We start from the raw sequence: 20,603 nt of genomic DNA on the forward strand, positions 1-20,603 counted from the left end.
CTGTTCCTAGTAAAGGGACAGTTTGTCCCAGATAGATGGTCTGCTTATGTCAAATTACACATGCACACGCTTGGTCTGTATATTTTACTACAGATTCATTTTCCTGTTATTACAACCCATGCATGGTGTGGCTAATAGCAATTTCACTGCACTGATGTCCTGATTAGAGATGTTATAACTGTGAAAGCTGCTACACCCATGCTATTGACTTTTCCTGTATTTAACAATCCCCTTCATTGTTGTGCATTTCAAATATTTTAGTCCCCACCAAGCTATTTAATGACTTGTGTAGGTGTTTGACCATGAAAGAATAAGGACAAAGGGAACATACAGTAGACGGAGGAATGGAAAACAAAGCCTGAAGTCTAAGACGGAAGGAAAGAGAAAGGAGAGGAGACTGTTTGTGTTAAAATGTGTGGCTAAGTCATTGTCTGTCCAGCAGTGTCTGCATGTGTATGTATCTTATCCAGGGTTTTTGTCAGGAGTGTGTGGCAGTCTTGCTCCCATTTCCCCTCTGGAGCAGAGCGGTACAGGAAGGCTGGCTGGTTGGCTGGCTGCACAGGAAAGGAAACGGTCTCTATCAAACAGCAGATGGAGGACAGCATGTGCTTACACCGCAGAAACACACACATGCAGACGCGCATGCACGCAATCCTACACACACTTTGTGCAAATACAGTAGCTTTTATTAAGAACGTGACCCAGATCGCACATCGCAAATGTCAGCCGTGGAGAATCTGAAGTTTTCATAGCGCTCTAGTTGAATGAGGAAGATAAGACAACGCTCTGGCATTCCAAAATGAACTTTTGAAGTGTTTTCATAATAGCAAAGACATTTTTTTCTTGTGTGAAAGGTTGTTTTGCCCTCTCTGCTTTTCTCAACCTTTGTATTTATACTTTACATAATGCTGCAGTCCCCTGTAGCTCTTCAACCTTCAAAATTTCTATTCACCTCTGAAAAACAGACCTGGGTCGAAAAGCGTTTGCACAGGGGCTTTTGTTTTCACTTTCATTGGAGTGTTGACAGGGGTTTTTGTTCACCAAACTGAAAAAAATTTGATTATGTAAGGTGGAAATGACTTTCAAATATTTCAGTAAGCCATATAAGGGCTTAGAATGTCAAGTTCTTGGGACATAAACTAAAGAGTTTCCTACTTGACTAGTAGTTGTCCGTTCAGGTCAATAGCCGGCTAGTCATTGCACATTCATGACATTAAATTTATTTAAATATATATATTTGGGACATGAAGCGAACCACCTGTTAAATACTAACAGCAAAAGAGGTAACGACTCTAAATATGTCGGAACAACCAGCAAGGAAACTGAACATCTTGTTAATTTATTTCAACACAGACAGTATAACCTTGTTGCTACAAACTTGGTCCTCAACTGCTTCACGTCTCCCGTCCCCGCCTGAGTCTCCATCATCCCCAGAGTCACAGTCCTGGTTGGAGCTGCTATAAATCATCTCAGTACTGTATATCTGTTAATCAAACTGGCCTTTGTCAGTCTCAGAGGCTGTGTCCCAGTCAGAGGGCTGCTAACTAAGCTAACTAGCTAATGGCAGCTACATCACAGTTAGCAGCAGTGCAACGATGACTTTGGTGTTACAAGAGAAAAAGTCTATGCTGCGAGAATCCCCTGATACTTTCGTCCCGGGCCTAACGGCAAGGAGCAGTTTCTGTGGTGGAAACACGATTCAAGAGTCTTCTCTCCAGCAGAGCTCAGATTCTGACCCTTGTCTTACCTCTGTGGCCTGCAGCTCAAACACATCTTGAGATTTAGTGATACCCAATATGTCCTCACCTCCTCCTCCTCCTCCTGCCTCCTGCCTGGTGTTTACGTCCGTGATTTCTGATGTCCTGTCATGCCTCCATGCCTTCTGTCAGAACCTGTTAGTGGCGGGCTCAAGTCTCTCCCTGCATGCCGGCTTGCTCACCGAGCTTTTGTCAGCAGTGTGTGAGGCCTGGATGTTGCACTTCCTTTTTCCAAGAGGGCAGCGAGTTCTCAGAGAGGCCTTCGACATGCTGTAGAGCAGTCATTTGCTCTCAATATGGTTTGTGCGTGTGTGTCCTTTCTCATTCGTGTAACAAGCCTGCTTAGTAGGGAGAGGACAATGAGGCTCACTATGGTGCCCAAGGCCGCACTGAATGACTCATATTCCTATAGAATCCAAACAACCGGGTTACACAATCTTAATCAACAAAGTGCAGCTCATAATGTGCTCTGCAGGGGCCGTGATCCTGCAAAAGAGGATTGTGAAAAATGTGTCAGGTTGGGGTTTGGCTTTGGGTAACATAATTACTGTGCTTCCACTTCCAGCTTCTCCTAGAAGGCACTTCGAATCACTGCAGCTCCTCTGTGAATCTGGACTCTGCCGCGAAAATACCAGTTGTTTTTGTTTTTGTACTAGTTTGTCAAACCTGTTGTCGCCGGGTGTGTGATAAGGAAGCGTAAAAGGGCTGTTTTTCTGGAAGAGGAAGCAGCACGACACTGCGGTTTTGCCATGGCAACCGGAGGTGTTTGACAGTAAAACCCTAGCTCTCCGTGCAGACAGTCTGGGGACATGTCAAGAACCAGAAGACTGGGTACGCATATCCCTTTTTAAAGACTCAAAGGAGGGTTTTATAGTCTGCGTCTGCACCGAGCAGACAGGTCTGCTCTATCTCTGCAGAGCAGCAGAGGCAGGCTCCTCATCCTCGCAGCGTGGGCCGTTCACTTTATCCCTTTTGGTCCCACATCTCCTCTCCTCCTCCTCCTCCTCCTCCTTCTCCTTTCCTCCCCTCAGAATCAAGTGGCTTTTTGTTCTCCCGCAGCGGTGCTTATCACTTGTTTCTCCACCGCTGCCCTCCCCATCCTTCTCTCGGGGAATGAAAGGATATTTTGGGGGATAGATCTTGTCTGTCTTGTGGTTATCTCTGTCTCTCTGTGTCTGAAAATGGGGGTACTATGCAAGATTCCCTCTCTCTTTTCCGGGAGTTGGTTTTTCTTTGGGAGCCCTTGCCTCTGCATCAGAGCCGATGTTAAATAAATCTCATGCCAGTAGAAAAGCTTTGTGGATTGTCTTCATTAGAGGCTCTGACACTGCGATTTATTTTAATTCATCACAGTGAAGTACGTTTCTTTGTCCCACAGGATTCCTCAATTGCCTGTTATTTCTACGCTTGAATAACATGACATAAAAATGAGCCATACGTTCTCAGGGGAGGCAGGCTGGTCGGTTGTAATGGTCTCAAATCAGGCTCCAAGACGGCATCTGAGTCAGCTGTTATGATTCTGCACAGAACTACATTTTAATCTGCTTAATCCTTTTTATTGACCATTAAAACTTTCTAAAAAGGACTCTGACAAATTTATGGTCAGTTAAAGAGGTGATTTACCCGTAACGTGACCACCAGTCATCATTTTGTTTATTGTTTCAGATTCATTCAGATTTGTAAACTGGAGTTAGCAAATTCCAGAGGCTTATAATCAGAAAGGATGTGGTTTTTGGATAGCTAACGCTGTGTTTCTGCATTGATTCATTTTAGTAAATGCATGAGAACAACAGAAAAGTCACCACACAGTCTAATCAAAGTCATACCCATGGAAAGACAATGAAATCAGATGTAAAAATGAACACACCACTAGGCTAGCTGTTTCCCCTTTGTGAAGCTAAGATAATCACCTGCTTGCTATGTAACTGTCAGCAAAAACCTCTTTAGAATTAGTGAATTATTTTCCAAAAACTTAAACTTCAAATCCAACTGAAAGTAGACAAAGGCAGAAATCCGTGTGTTACTCATAGCGAACTGCATAGCTGCACATCCACTTCCTGATCAATCTGCTGAATGATTCACCTGCTGGTTTGTTTATGTTACTGCAAGGCTGTGGCTCAGATTTGAGTTCTGTGTGCACCGTAGAGACGTAGTCGTGAATGCAAGACAATGTTTCGTGTCCACAAGTTTCCAAATTTCACACATAAAAAAAAAAGATGAGATACACATAATGCAGTTTTATTGACTGCTTCGATTTAATAAAGGGAGACTCCAGTGGTGGCTAATTGCTCTCAGTTTGCTCGTCTGGTACATGGATTTCTGGGGGACTACTTTCTGTGTTTGTTTGTGTTTTTTGACACACTCAAAGACAAGTAAGTGTGTGAAATGATTTCTTTTCTTTTTTAGTAGGAGGTTTGTGTCCTCCCCCAGATAAAACGTCCAATCTTTATAATTATAATGGACAAAAACAGGAGAATAACGCCCACACAGACAAATACCAGAAATGTCCTTTAACCAGTTGAAGAATGCAGGTCCAGTCTGTACTCAGACCTCTACAAGTGTTCGCCTCATATTCAGCAGCCTAGGAACTCATTGCTTTACCATTGTATGTTACACTTTAGTCCTCGTCTTAATGGCCCTACAAATTCAGCAGTAAATCTCCCATACATCACCATGCTGACAGGCTCCCAGCTTTATACACAATCCCCTCTTCTTCTTCTCTCTATCTTTCCTTCTACATGTCTCTCACACTAATACCTGTTCAGAGCAGAGTGCAAGCAGTAATCACAGAGTGCTGAGTGATAATGAGAAGTGTCACAGCGCCGCTTTCGTCATTTTCTGCCCAGCTGCTGCGCATTACGCCGGCTATCGATGGCTCTGATTCCAGGCCATAATTGCTCTGCCGCTGAATAATTGAAAGAGGGGTGGAGGTAAATCCCAGAGGTGTCATGGTGGGAGAAAGATGGATGCCTCGGTGTTCAGTGCTGTCAGGTCGGGAGGTGTAAGGGGCCTGCGGGATGATGAGACCCTCACACACCCACACACGTGTTGGGGATGATCGACCACTAGTAGAATGGTTTCTGGCACGTGTTTCTCATGGATCCCTGCTGAAGCGTTTGTGGATTTGTGGGGTATGCCTGCACCCCCATGTGTGTGTACTTCACGCCAAGCGGCCAGGCAGTAGCTTTGCATGCCAATTGTGGGCAGATTTGGTGGTGAAACGTATGCATGTAGTGTGTTTGTGCAGGCGTGTAAATCTGTGGATCAGAAGTGATTGAAAGACCGACTGGCGCCTTGGAAACATTAACCATGACTGTGTGCGTCTGTGACGGACTAAGTGACATTCAAACAAGCCGACCAAGCGGAAGCTCAGATGTGGTGTTTGCTTGTGCAGACGAGAGACTGGAGTAAATATTTACTACCAATTACTCTCCTGGTTTCCATGCTTCCCCAGAATGAGACAGTAGCTACTAAATGCTGTAAAGCCGCAGATGTTAAGGGAGGAATATGTAGCAATTGCGCACGCAAAAATAAGCAGTCCGAAAAGTTAGTTGAAGCCATAGATGGTACATTAAATAAGTTGAAATCCTGTTTAATATACTGTCTATGGTTGACTTGTTTCCCCCTGCCTCCTCCTCCCCAGATTCAGGGAAGCTTAAGTTAACACTGCAAGAGTACAAGAGAGGCGCAACATCGTAAACTGACAATAACAAGCAGGAGTCCTCCACTGTAAGTCGATCAGCTGTTTATAACTGTCAGTTGTCTGTCGATGTAAAGTTAAGCCTGTTATCCTGAAAACAAAACCCCACTGCTATGAAATTACACACTCTGGAGTTTGAGTTAAGTGACTGACTGTCTCCATTAGCTCCATTAACGTATTCTCATTATAAACATCTACTCCTTCTACAGGATTTTTATTGATTTCTTACAACTCATAAACAGACACGTGGCATTAATTTGAACTCTAATTAACAAGAGACAGGCAAACAATAACTCTTATTCTGGCCAGGATGCATATTTCAAGAGGGACACTGCAGCTGTAACATTCTCAGCATTCAACGTAGCATATTTACTTCATCACTAATCACATATCAAGGTAATTTTATGATTTATTACAGTAAATATACTACAGATTTCTCCTTTAACTCATACGCTAAAAGAGAGCAGCTCTCAAATGTTACAGTTATGGCTGGAATGTTTTTAAGAGGATTATCAATAATCGCTTCTCATCTAGCACCGTGTTATTCTTAACTAATATGCAGCAGCTAAAAGCTCTCATTTCCACTCGGGACTGCTCTAATTGTGGTGCTTTTAGGGTCACACACAGTAGCTGCCATATCTCAGTCAACAGGATGTTGTGGCCTGAACCTGGCAACCAACTACAGCTTTATTTTCCTAGCACTGGCTTATGTGGCTTTCTCTTTGTTCTTTTATTCATCATCTTTCTCTCCCGTATGCAAACACGGCACCAGCATACATGAGCACATATGCATTTTCTCACACGTTCAGCTGAGATCTCTCAGGGGTGAGATGCTACATTTGTTCCCATAGACGTGGAGGGCTGACGCTGCAAAGCGGAGCCAGCGGGTCTCCAAGGTCATTACCACTGCCACAGCGTCTGGGCGCCCTGGGAAGGAGGCAGGAATTGATTAATGACAATGCTAGGAGCGCAGGAGGGGAGGAACCCAGATTGGCAAGAGAGCAGCGCTGCAGAGGTAGAGTTGTTACTTTACAATAGTGCTATAGATAGTTCTAGTGTGAGATACTGCAGAGCGTGACACGGTAGTACAACTGATAATTGTAATAGTAATATTTATGTGCATAAGTTGGATTTTCCGTAAAGAATTAATTTGATAGGTGGATTTTGAAATTCCAGACATGAACTTTACTCAGTTTGCAGTTACTGACATCATAATCATTCTTTAGAAGGTATATTACTTTACTGCTTATTTACCAGCAAAGGTAATTAGTTGTATTACTCATATTGTTTTTTTTTTTGCTCAGCCCAACTGTGTTGTCACCCTAAAGCTTCCATATCCACATGCAGGAACCACTGTACTTAACACACAAGACAGAGGTTTACTGAGCAACCAGCCTACAATTTTAGGCTATTTACTGACCATCGGCAAGCTTAGGGTTAGCCCTGGTGACGGCACACAGCGGCTGCATGAGCAACGGTTGTGGTCGTCTTTCAGGGCAAGAACACGTTGACTTTTACGTAATCGACATAGTATGCAAAAGATCACAATGTGATTGGTTTTACGCATGGTAGATTTGTATTTCTGTGTCCTGTGACAATCAGTCAATGAATGGGATATTTAAAAATGATGGAAAAGTGAAAGAAAGCTTTGTTTGGGTAAAAATAACACAGGAGACAAACCCGTCTCCCGTTTGAAGTCTCCCCACACATCCACATTACTGTCCTCCTGACTTGTCACTCTTTATACTTTGTTGGTCCTTTGGGGCTGAACACTGACCAAGTGGTTTTGGTGCCTAAACCTCAAACTCTGACCGTTTCACACAGGCACAAACAGTGCACCAGTGAACAAGCTCTATTCTTAGCTAGCTTTAGCTTGTTTTGACTAAAGCTAGCCACCTTCCACTACTTCTATCGCCCGTGCCAAGCCTTATCTTAACCGGAGCAAAGTGTCTCCGACTGGTTCATTCTCAGCTTGATTCCTGTAGGTCCAAAAGCTTTGTTTCTTCCCACAGTTGGCAAGTTTCTCTTTTAATCACCACTTCCTAATTAAAGCTACCATATATAACATTTTTGTATTTAAATGTCACAAAAAAGTTAGATATATGTTATATATTTTGCTGAGTTGTGTACTTAAAGTATCCCAATTGTTTCCAACAATGGTCAAACCCAGAGAAACCCATAATTTATGCAAGTTAATGTTGCGTTTCATCATTAAACTGTCTTTTGTTATTGTTTTAATGTGCGAGAGCTGCTGAACTTACATATTGTTACATTAAAATAACAGAAACTTTAAGTTTAGTTAAATATGTACATAGAAGTATTGTATAAACCTCCAAATTGTTAACATAAATGACATCAACATGAACAATTATCTAAATATCAGTACATGCCTAATTGACTCTTGAAACTAGTGTTTTTTTTCACACTTTCCTCCCCACACTTTTTACCAAACGTCACTGTGCCTCAGGAGCTGTTAACTCAGACAAAAGGCTGGACTGACATCAGGTTCTCAGGTTTTCAGTGTGTGTCTGCATGCTGGGTTTTCTTTTTTTTTCTTTTTTAATAGAGCCAACATGTTCAACATCCCACAGGTGCCACGTTGGTGGCAGTACTGCTGGTCAGGTTACCATGGGAACACATTGTGAGGAACAGCGGCATAGACGTTGAAACAAATCTACATTTTTCACAGTGTACTTTTTAAAATCTTAGAATGGATAATGAATAATGTGCCACAAGTGAAGAAAACTGGTGGCTCCCAAAAAAAATACACATGGATTCCAATGTAACACAATCTGAATTTAGATCATGGATATGGTCTGCAAGACTGATCACTGTGTCCAACTAGGTTACACTGCATGGGAAGCGGTCGCTCATCTGTGTGAGCATATGGACACCAGCTTCATTTCCTCGGTAAAGACCGTGAATGTAGTGCGCTGTCCTTTAAATAGCTAACCCGGCCCAGGTTTACCCACTGCAGTTCCCCACAGGCAGAGAGCACGGAGACAGAGAGACACAGTGACACGAGGACAAAGTACTCAAATAGAAAGCATGAACTTATTAATCCTGCAGTGTCCTGGTCAAAACAGGCTGATTTAAAATGTTGCCCTGCCTTTAAACTAGAGGGTTTATTGATAACCTTCAGATTAGATATCCAAATATAAAATTATAAGCACTGAGTGATTTTGCATTTAAATTTAGTTGGGGGGACACATAGGAGACCCTTTTAAAGATTAATGGTCAAAATTGATGCAGTAACCAGGTGTAACCAGACTTTTTGTCATTAAAATGGGACATCCTGCAAAACTCTTGGATCCTACACTTCCCATAATGCAACTTGATAACACCTTTAAAGTTACCATTGAGTCAAACTTGACATTTAAGTGTCTTTATCACATACATATTGTGTTATATGTCACCTATATGCCAGTATCGTCCAACAATAACAAAAAAATTGCTTTGTAGATATTCTCTGGTATTTTTAATCATATTTCAGAGTTTGTCTTTTTCTGGAAAACAAATCAAAATAGTTGATGACTCATCACACACTCTGCAGCATTAATAAACTTGCATCCAGTGGGAACAGTCCTCACTGTGCAAAAGCACAACTTAAAAACACTGATTTGGGTGAAATTATTCTATTTTATGGAGAAATTATTTTCTGCCTGCCCTCTGGCTGCTCAGCTTTAAGTCTCTGTGACTAATTACAGAGTTCTGTGATTGTTATAGACAGATATGTTCAGCTTTAGCAGCTTACTTGCTGCTGAAGTAGCTAAACATGACTGTTAGCTTCCATTAGCTGGAACCATAACTGAACACAGCTGGTCACCTGGATGAACACAGCCTCTGAGACTGACAAGGAAGACAGTACAGAGGTTGTTTATGGAGTCTGTGGAAGGAAAGCTAGATGTACTTGTTGCAAAAGTAGCTTAGCTAACCGCTAACTCCTGTTAGTTTGGTTAGCTGGTACTCAGAACTATAGCTTATTCCCTGTCGTCAAACTGGCCTCTGTTGGTCTCAGTTTTGGTCCTGGTCTGGCTGCGTTCCCTGTGAGCTCTCAGTCTGAGAAGAATCACCTAATATGGCCACTTACTTCCTACATCCATGGACCACTTTGACCACATGGTGGGAGGTGTAACCCACATTCAGTGCAATGCTCAGTGTCTGTTTCCTTGTCCTGCCTTAGGTGCTTGTTATTATATTTAATGATTCTGGTCATTTTCTACACCTTTCTACCATCAAAACAAAACATTACAGCAAAAATTTTACACCTGTTACCATAGTTGCTGAAACAAACACTTCTTGTCATCCAACCACAGCATGACTCGACATCACACTTAGCCGCTCTCACAGCTTTGCTCTATAAATGAGGCTTCTGTATTTGGCTCACAGGTCTCTCTGTGCAAGCGCCACAATGAGCGAGCTGCTTACAAAGACAAAGTCACTTGATCTATATCAAAGTCCTTTATGAGGACGGGTATATATCGAACCTGAAATAATGGCGAGGAGGGTCCTGCTTTGATGTCACATTCTGGTCAACACTGATGCTATCACCCACAACCACATGTGCATCTCACACAGGAAGTCCATCGTTCTGCACGTGAGAAGCGGTTAATTGGGGTTAAGTTATACTATCATCATTTAAGAGAAAAAGTGTTGCTTTGAAATTTTAAAACTCTCGAAGTCTGCCTTTAACTCTTTAAAGGTGCAGTAAGCGATTCTGGAGAGACAGTAGATTGATGAGTCTCTCCCCTGAAATGTTGACAATTTGGGTTGGTGGCTTGAAGATAGAAGATAGACAACTACTGTATATTACTCACCTGTGATTGGCCAAAGTCTCCTGTCACAGACTAGATTTTCTAAGGCCTGAAAACAGCCAAAAGCAGGAGCAGGATTCTAGTTTTCTTTCAGACCACTTGAATCACAACATCCCGAAGGGTTATTATAGAATTTGTGCCCAGTGATACCAAAAATAAACTGTCTACCCCAGTTTTAAGGGTAAATATTGATATTTGGAACACCATAAAATTTTCATGAGGATCCCATAATATATTAATTAAGAACTGTGACAAAGATATATGGTGAGTGGGACATTTTATAGTCGAAAAAAAATGAATTTGAATTATCATTTGCCACCTGAATTGTGTTTTTTTCACTAGACATTTCTATTATAAATTGATACAGAAAAAGCAGAAATGGGGGCATAAAAAAATCACCTGGGGATGACTGTTGGTGCTTTGACAGAACAACAGCACAACTAGATTAATAATCTAAAAAGGAGGCAAATAATAGAACAGCTAGAACAGACTGGTTAGTTCAGAAAATTATATCACTTCACTGTAATGCAACCTTTAAACCAGGAAAGACGACATTTATGCCACATAACAATATGGAAAATCACAAAATCTAATCTCATATCATGATGTCATGTCAGTGTGACATCAGGTACAACATTTCTCCCAACATTTCTGTCAAATTCTTGTAAGAAGGCTGTGACGTTTGTTTTTGTCATCCCCCCATAGCTTGCACCACTGCAGCCTAAAGGCACCACTCATAACGCCTGATTTGGTGTGAATACAGCCTAGAGGTGCTGGTAGGCTGATTGCTTTATGAGTGGACAAAGCCAGCTTAGCTCTTTCACTTTCCAGCCTCCATGCTAAGATAAGATAACTGTCGCCTGGCTATAGCTTCACATTTACCATGCAGACGTCATCTAATTCTCTGCAAGACAGCGACTGGTATTGCAAAAAGGTTGCTTACATGTTTTGAACACCGCAATGAGAAAATGTACAGAAGGCTTTGGGTTGTTTTGCTCTAATAAGCCATCTTGCAGGTTTCGGTTATAAAAAATGTTGTAGCCTGGAGGGTAAACAATCTGGCAGCTTTTTGCTCAGAGGACACAATGTACCTAGTGGCCACTCGCCCTGTCACATCGCCCCTACACCCACCACCCATTTTCCGAATTCCCCAGCTGATGTATTTGAAGAGACAGAGCGACTCTGTGCCCTGAGAAACCACATTCAGTGGAACTGACAGCGCTCTGTCTACGGGAAGACGCGATGCCAGGGAACACCACGTTTCCTGTCAGAGGCAAAGACAGACAATTTCTCTGTCTTATCTTCTAATTGTAACAAGCTTGTCCTTTCTGATGCTGGGGTTTCTGGGGCTAATTAGTGAGACAATAGCGGAGAGCTGCGGGGGTATCATTATGTCACTTCAGGGCTGGGTTTTTTTTAAACCCAGACTGAGAGAATGACAGAGCAGGAAGCACACCGCAAGGAAAACACAAGTCCACAGAGAGGAATAGCTCATCCTCCAAAACAAAACGCTGTCAGGGAAAAAACATTTATCAGCTCTTTGGTCTGAGACTATAAAGATTCACCATGAGTCAGAATTCCCACACTGCCTTCTTCATGTTTGGAGCAGAGATAAAGATGCAAAGAGAGGTCTTGTGGTGGCCTGTTTGTATTCTCTGTTGCCTGGATGTCGTCTAATCTGACCTGATGATATCTGTGTCCACGATTCTGTTTACGTGCTGTGAGGTATGCAGGTATTCGGAGGTGGCAGGTTGTAATCAGTGGAGACGGAGCTGTGAGTCACATACCAGATGCTGGAGGTCTCCATGAACACATAACAGTGGCTGAGATATTGGCACATACAGGACGTACGCAGAAAATGGTCTGGGTGATCTGTCTTCTTGTGTGATGTTGTTTTATGCAAATACAGTTTTAACTAAACCATTTGATTGGCTCTATGAAAACAAGCTCTCTGTCTAAGTAGCACTAACACACAGTGTGCAATCATAAAACCAAACATTTAAAATATACATTTCGTTCCATTATGTGCTGACCTTTTTTCAAAAGAAAGCACAGGACATGCGATTTACCAATCAGATATATATCTTTAGCAGAAAAAACTTTAACGCAGTTTCCAGTACTTTTTGTCCTCATCCTCGCTTTATTCTACAATATTTACTTGTTTTTTCTGAGCAAGTTGGCAGTAGTAATGCACAACTGACACATTTAAGTTCTTTTAGTTGCTTTAATTTTACAAGGTAATCAGTTTCCTATTTTTTTAAAAGTGAATTTAACTTGTTAGAATTTAGAGTGTAGGTAATTATTTGTTTTTCACAAGAACACAGAAGAGCAACAATCTTGATATGAATCCCTTAGATTTAAGGATGTAATGATACAAAACACTCAAGGTACGATTATAACGCGCCAAAAAGTCCATGATATGATATTTATTTTATTTAAAAAGCAAAGAAGCATGATAACTTTTGGTAAAAATGGCATTTTTCTTCATATAAAATTAATTTTTCTTTCTAACTTAAAGTGCTTCTGCCGTCTTTCTTTAATAAAATAACATACAAATGAGATCTAAATGTTAAAAAAAAAAAGGCATGAATTGTGTTTGGCAATGAATGTTAAAATTATGTACATTTGAAAAACAAATCCATTGCAGCAGTCAGTAGCAGTCTGGTATGATAGTGAGATTGTTTTTCCCCACTATTCCATATGTTGTTACATCCCTGCTTCGATTCAGAGGTGTTTTTTTTTTTTTTTTTGCAATTCAATCAAGATGCAATCAAGATAAACAACAAGCGTGACATTTTACAGTTAAAAAAAAATCAACTCTGCCAGACGAATTACGTAATGGCGAGATTATCTCTAAATTACCTCAAACCTAATTTGACATTCCTGTTTTGCAATTTCTTTTTACTTATCAGCCGACAATTACAATTACTGTCACATATCCGGTTATGCAGAATACAGCGTACAGTGGGTAGGAGCAGTGACCAACTAAAGTTCTTCTTCAGTGCCTTGGTCAGGGTACTGACTGGAGAACTGACACAGAATGTTTTGAATGGTTGGGGAAATCCATGAAATCATTGGGATAACATACAAACTCCACACAGACATGCAGTGTCTGAACTGGACTTTCTTGGCTGTTTCTATAGTTATTCTCAATGTCTTCCACTGGGTCAGATTCTCCATTAAATCAGATGAAACCAGCCTGTGTTTACATTTTCCCAGATAAAGTTACAGTGAGTAGTATGTGAGCCCATTAAAAAGAAGCAGGAGGAGCTTTTTATTTAGTTAATTTTATTTGTGAGGTTATATTTTGTGGTTATTGTGTTGGAAACACTACACCGCTTTTGTCCACAGGGGCCTTGAAAATCAACACAATACAGAATTTTCTTGTAGCGAGCATAAAAATAGTTTTTGATGGGGCACCGCGGCCGACCACGGGCCACAACATGTCCAGTTCACGTCCAACTGGGGACCTCGATTGCATGTCATCCCACATCCCTCTCTTCCCTCATTTCCTGTCATCCCTCTGTTTTCGACTGTCACTGCGATCATTCCTCCTGTTCATACAGGTCATGAAGAGATCCCTTCCTCACGCAACTCCAGTATAAAAGACGGAGAACAAAATCCTCAGTTGGTACAAAAGTACATTCTTCAGCTGAAACTCATAAAAGGCTCTTAATAATCTGAGTTAGCCAAATAAAGTGGATATCATGTACAGACGTTTAGATTTTTTTTTTTTTTGCATCTCTCTGCTGCAGCTCAGCAAGGAGACACAAGGGAATTTTGTACTAAAAAGAATAAATTGGGAAGATACCCATTTGAATTTTCCAACTCAGATTGCTGAAGCCTCAAATTGGATGTCTTACATTGGAATCATATTAAGAAGGGATTGCTTCTTGGCCAGTACAGAGAGGAAGAATGAATACACTGACCAATGACATAACATACATATGGCATGTGAGTATTGTATTAAAACTGACTTGCAAAATATTTTGCAGAATAACCTTTTTCACTGAGTCTGCAGTGGTTTTAGCTGGAAATAATTCTAATTCTCTGCCTTCATCGTATTAAATTGGTGTTGGAGCTGCAGCTGGGGCCTCCCATTTTGCAGCCTAGGATGACACTGACCCATCGTGAGACAGTGCGAACTCTATGCCTGGGTAACTCGGGACACGCATACCACTGAAATAACTGGCTGACTAGCTAGCCAGGACAATACCCTTCCCCAAGGCTGCTTGCAAAATGTGTCCTATCGGAAAATAAGGACGCCTTAGAACTTCCCCCGAGCTGACATCTCCCATGACCTATTTTCATTATGGCTGATGGTTGGTGACGAGCTGCGGAGTGCTAAATGGAGAAAGGACAATACACAGATGAGAGCACAGACAATGCGATGATAGCTGTTTGGCCAGCGTCTGACCCGAGCTAAATGATGACGAACACTAATAGTCTAATTTGAGACTTGTGGTGTCGGCTGGTTTATGCTGAGTGGGGAGAAATAAAGAAAACGAGATTAGATACGCGGAGGAATAGGAAGCAGTGTTATTTATAGTTATGTGAGGGACATTTCCCCACAAAGTCAGGGGAAAGGAAGTTGTCCTCAGAGATGCTGGAGAGGTCAGGCCAGAGACCACTGCAGTGACAAGATGGGAAAAGCTGGAGAGCAGCGGGGTGAACAGCCTGTGGTCCCGCAGGAGCAGCTGAGCCACGCAGCACTGTAAAAATAAGTTAATGTATGGGCTGCCTTAAAACTTTAAGTTTTGTGAAAACAAGCGACCATAACTATATAATCACACAGCAAGTTTTCATCATAAACATTTTGTTCAAACTGTTAAAAGAAGGGCCTTGGGGGAAATTTAACTCTCAAACAATGCATTCTGGGAAGTCTGCTGGCCAAAAATGTGTTCGGTGAGGTCACCAAGCTTTGACCTTTGATCACCAAAATCTAATAAGTTCATCCCTGAGTTCAAATGGTTTGAGGAAATTAGCTCCGAGCGTCCCTGAGATACTGCGTTCACAAGAATGGGATGATCTGAAAACATAATGCCTGTGGCTGCTGCTGTTGCCTGTTTTTCAAGGTTTTTCTAAAATTCTGAATCCCAGAAGTCCTTCAGCATACAGCCATGAATGTGCACAGAAAAATTAGGCTGATAATTCTAGTAGTATTCAAGATTAGCTTCAGACAAGATGCAGGTCTGTTGATCACTCACACACACACACACACACACACACACACACAAACTCATGCATGCACACATGAAAGCCTTGTATATTAACATTTATCACAAAAGATTAGTTGATTCCTCTTAAGTTCTGTATGTTTTTTTTACAGTGAGGGTTTGGAGGCAATAACGTGACAGCGTGACATCTCCAGAAGTGCTGGAGAGGGAGCCAGGGACCAGGGGAGGCTTACGAGAAGCAGCAACACTTAACCACAAGACACAGCCTTAGGGCTAGCTATGAGCACTCTGCTGGGTGTCCCTGTTGAGCCACCGTCCACACAAACAAACAAACAGACACAGCATACATAAAATTCAATACAGCCTGTGTAGTGGAAAGTCCCAGACGGCGCCACGAGTGAACTTCCACACCACAAAAACCTCAAGCCGTACACACAGAGTCCTACCCTCCGGATTCATACACGCTGTACTTGCTCAGCTCACTATCCTCCCCCTCATCCAAGCTTGTGACATTTGCAGAAGAGAGGGGGGATAAAGAGGGAGGAGAGCTGGGGAGAAGGGGGGGTAGCAGCGCTCTCCTCCTCTCCTCTCTTCTTCTCTCATTAGAATTCTCTCATCAGTCTTCCCCACGGAGCTAGAGGGGGGGTAACATGTCAGGGTTTATTAATCGCTCCAGGAAATATTATTGACCTGGACCTTCTGCTCCCCCTCTCCTCTGCTGCAGTCAGTGTCTCTGCTCTGCTGCCTCCACATTCCTCCAGTGTCCTGCCTGGACACATTACAGGACACTGCGGCACAGCGTGGAGGCTTCAACACAGTGTCTTCATTGACTATGCACTTGGCCCGGGCTTTTCTTTTCACCGCAGCTGCAAAGCACACACACACACACACACACACATACACACACACACCTGCAGTGGGGTGTGGGGTGGGGGGGGCAAAGCACACTCTGCTTTGCTTCATTACCATGGTTATAGCAGCTCTGGGCTGGTCCGTTTTGCTTAGACTCCAACTAAGCTCTCCCAGTTTGGAGAAGCAGAGAGATGTACCAGCTAAGCAAGGTACTGCTGTTGACAGGGTCAGCAGCAAAACATATTTTAACCACCTAATAAAATCAATATGTGTTTAAGTGTATGCTATATTTAGACTCTTTTCGCCACTTAACCTTGTCATCAGACAGACTTTTCCAGCGGGAAACTGCTATTAAATAAGACAAATATTGCCCCTTCCAATGTAACCAGTCTCCACTGTCAAAATCAGTCATTTTACCCCACAGATCAAAGGGATTGCTGGTCTACTTCTCTCTCGATTTGTGTTATTGTGTGGCTTTGTTGAATCTGAACTGACCTTTTAAAACACAAAAGTCACACAATAACACAAACTAACAAACCTAATGAGGCAGCGGTTGTCTGGTAACTCCTATAATCCCAGAGGTAAAGTTAATGATTTTCCCAATGGAGTTTGGTTACGTGAGAGAGTGTAATATTTACCAATACCAGTATTTACCATGAGCTTTTCAAATAATGGTAATCAAACAGTTATTACACTAATTTAAATCTGATGATAATTTTGTCAGGAATTTTATCACGTTTTATCATAAAACCAATTGTTGTTTCTTCTCTAGTTGACCATCATACACAGACTATGGATAAGCACCTCATACAACCTCACTTCACATAATCTGGATTATCCCTTTTAAAAAAACACCTTTAAAACAGCAAACACCTCAAAGCTTATTGTTTTTCAAATGTTACCAACAGCTAACAAAATAAAGGAGGTGCATCTAAATCAATGTGACGTGAAACACATTCTGAATGCTCAAACAACAATCGATCAGAGATCCTCCTGTATCCTCCCTCCTCTGCAGGAGAAAATGATCGTTCAGATGAGACTCCTGGATGTCACTGACTGTGTGTAGGGGGGAGTCTGGACAGAGCTCGCGGTGCTGTGGGTGTTTGAGTGCATGGGTACGTCTTTGTGTGCATGTGAACGGGTGTTTGTGTTGGAGTGATGTTATCTAAAGAGCGGGGCATGAGGGGTGTAGGTGTTAAGCTCCTCGCTGCCCGACTTCTCATGATCTGATACATCCAGTTTAGCTCGGCTTAACCAGCGTCAGCTGACATCCAGCCCTCTTGTTGGCATGCATGTTACATCTGTTAGTGTTGTGATTTCTAATATAGAGCACGCTAAGACCCTACACATGCTATATCCTGGAAGTGGCACGTTTCAGCATGGCACTGCCACGGAAAGAGCAGGAAAACAGCTGTTATCATCAGCTCAGAGTGGCTTTTACTACTGCTCAATCTGATAACGCTCTGATTATACCATGAACATATGCCTTATTAGAGTGGGAAGGAGCAGTACATTGAGTTGAGATGTTTGTAGAGCTGCACAACTGATCAAAATATGCAAAATCACAGAAGCTGCAATTTTTTGATAAAGGAAAATAAGTGACAAAACAGCATTATAATGAAGTACTGTAGTGCTGCAGAGTGCTCTGACCTACAAATCCTATTCTCCAGATGTAAGAAATCATGTTTGTTTTAGGAATGTTAGTGTAGAACTGATTAAAAATGTATTAATAGAAAATTAATAAATAGTCTAGAAATGGCAGGGTTTTCGCCTCTTGAGATTGTGGAGGCATTTGAATAAGGGAACTTGAAATTAGGGGGGAAAAAATTAAAACGAGAAAAACGTGTGGTTTTATGTTATTAATTATCAATCAATTGTTAAGATTTTCAACCATCAGTTTGGGAAAATGGACAGAATTTGCAACCTTAGCTTGTTTGGTATGGACCCCAGCAAATGTCACGTTATCATGATTTTAATCTCTTTTTTTTTTTTTTGTGAAAATTATAATTGTAATTATTATTACCTCTAATTGTTGAATCATATCACCATTGTGCAGCACTTGATCGTTGCAATAAAGGTATTTTGTGGACAATAATGTCACCATAACCTTAATCCACATACAAAACTTTTTTTCTTTTGATACACCCATAAATTAGACATCTAGAAATGTATGTTTCCCTTGAGCAGGATGTCATTTTTTTTCTCAATGGGTTGGTGAGAAACCATGTTATTGTGGCCAGTCTTATGCTTTAAATATTGCAGTATTGTGCCCCCATGTGGACATATTAGGCATTACATGGTGAGCGTTATGACAGCACTTATGAATGACCAGGATATGAGTGTGTTGTTCCATTGTGCCTCAGTGAACTTTGCACCGATGAGCACATTCCTGAAAGCAACAGTCACCAATAAAGAAATATGCTTCAGATCTGTCAATAGCTTTTGTTTGCTCCCTAAATGGTGATATTATCCAGCGGCCATGTTCTCATGAATCTGGACTTTGCGGACATGTCTGGCACTAAATTTAATATCCGTCTTCATTTTGTTTTTCTGCAGTCACAATGGTCCCACTTCTGTTTTTGGTGGCAACCACAACAACATCCAATTCCACTGGCAATGGCAACAATACACAAGGTAAGAACAATAACAAGAGCGATGCACCTCGACATGTGAGACTGAGCAACACTGAGTGATGTGAGATAGCAACAAAATCCCATTGCGTTCCACTGCAGTCATCACTTTCCCCTAAGATATGATTATTATGCATCCTCCTCAGCTCATGCATCTGCTTGATAATAGCCTTTTCTACAGCCTTGTTATTAACGGATCACAATGAACTTCAGCAGCCCCGGACAGTAATTTACGGCTTATTGTGCGTCTGTATAAACTCAGCTAATAGCTGGCTGTGGCCGTGACTCTTGGCTGCGTCTCCATTCTTAAAGCCTCTGATTTTCTGTGAGACGTACCGACAGGCCGAAATGAGCTGATGCTTATCTCTGCAGACAAAATACTGCTGAAGTCAGTTATTAAATCAGGCCTGTGGCCAGAAGAGAACATGGGAGGTGTGTTGTTGTGCCAAGTTTTGATATTACACATGGCTCAAACACATTAAAGGGGTAGTTTGGATATTTGTTGTGTGACTGCATTAGGTGTTTGTAGGTAGTCATTGTATTATTTACGGTAGAGGGTGGCCGGCGTGCTCCCAGTTTGGAGAAGTTGAGAGCAGCAGTAGCATGAAAGCTAAATAATGTTCTGCTGTGGACAGGGTCTGCAACAAAAAAATATTTAAGCCACCTAAAAAGAGCTACATCTAAAAAAAATCAATACCAGTCTAAGTATATATACTTAGAATATTTTCAGTGTTATTTTGCTGTCAGACAGCCTTTTATGACAGCAAACCACTATTATATATACTAAATATCAATCTCTCCAAATCAACCAAACTCCATTGGCAAAATCAGTCATTTCACCTTGCAGACCACATAAGTTACCTGTCTTCTGCTTCCTCAATCTGGTAGTTTGTTTGTGTTATTGTGTGGCTTCAGTGTGTTAAAAGGAGAATTCAGGTTCACAGAAATCAAATGATAACACAAACACACTAACCAACTCAGGCACTTGTAGACCAACAAGTCCCTTGTTCTGCAAAGTTAAAGTTACTGATTTCACCTATGGAGTTTGGTTGATTCAGAGATAGTGATGTTTGGCTTATATAACAGTGGCTTCCTGTCTCAAAAGGCTCTCTCAGGGCAAAATAGTGGAAATAATCTATATTTAGTGTACCCTTAAAATGATATTGATTCCTTTAGTGTGGACCTTTTATAGGTGGCTAAAATACATTCTGTCCACAGCAGTTCATTGCTTAGCTTCTGTGCTGGTGCCCTTCATCGCTTCCCCTACCAGCATCTACTGCCGCTAATACATTGACTATCAGTCAGTACCCCACATCAAATGATCTGAACTATCCCTTTAATGCAGCACAGACAAACATATGCACATATATCGTCGTCCTTGCCCCCTTTCTTCCTGCTTCTTTTGTTGACGGTGCTCCCTGACCCCCGGCTCTGCCTCTCCTTCTTCCTCAGAAAATGCTGCATCCTCCAACTCACACATCCTCCCCACTGTGCTGGTCCTGTCCCTGCTGCTGCTCATCATCGCGCTGCTAGCCTGGTACTTCCTCAGGTAAACTCTCCCACCCCTGCAAAGGACTCTCCACCACCTCATCGACCTCGCCCCCTTCCCGGGGCCTCCCTGACTGGCCGTGAGCCAGGCTTGGGGGCAGAGCTGAGGGTGACAAACACTTCCT

At 41.9% G+C, this 20,603-nt stretch overlaps 1 protein-coding gene across 1 annotated transcript in view; it reads left to right on the top strand.

Annotated features, from left to right (window-relative positions):
* ptprea (protein tyrosine phosphatase receptor type Ea) overlaps window positions 1–20,603 on the top strand; it is an 80,071-nt gene that overhangs the window by 42,464 nt on the left and 17,004 nt on the right. The window contains exons 3-4 of the mRNA XM_084740216.1: window positions 18,857–18,934; window positions 20,383–20,479. Of these exons, the coding sequence (XP_084596342.1) occupies window positions 18,862–18,934; window positions 20,383–20,479 (170 nt within the window). The 5' untranslated portion in view covers window positions 18,857–18,861. The remainder of the gene's footprint in view (window positions 1–18,856; window positions 18,935–20,382; window positions 20,480–20,603) is intronic.

Source organism: Lutjanus erythropterus, chromosome 17 (assembly GCF_056507025.1).
Source record: "Lutjanus erythropterus isolate fLutEry1 chromosome 17, fLutEry1.hap2, whole genome shotgun sequence".
Lineage (NCBI taxonomy): Eukaryota > Metazoa > Chordata > Actinopteri > Lutjaniformes > Lutjanidae > Lutjanus > Lutjanus erythropterus.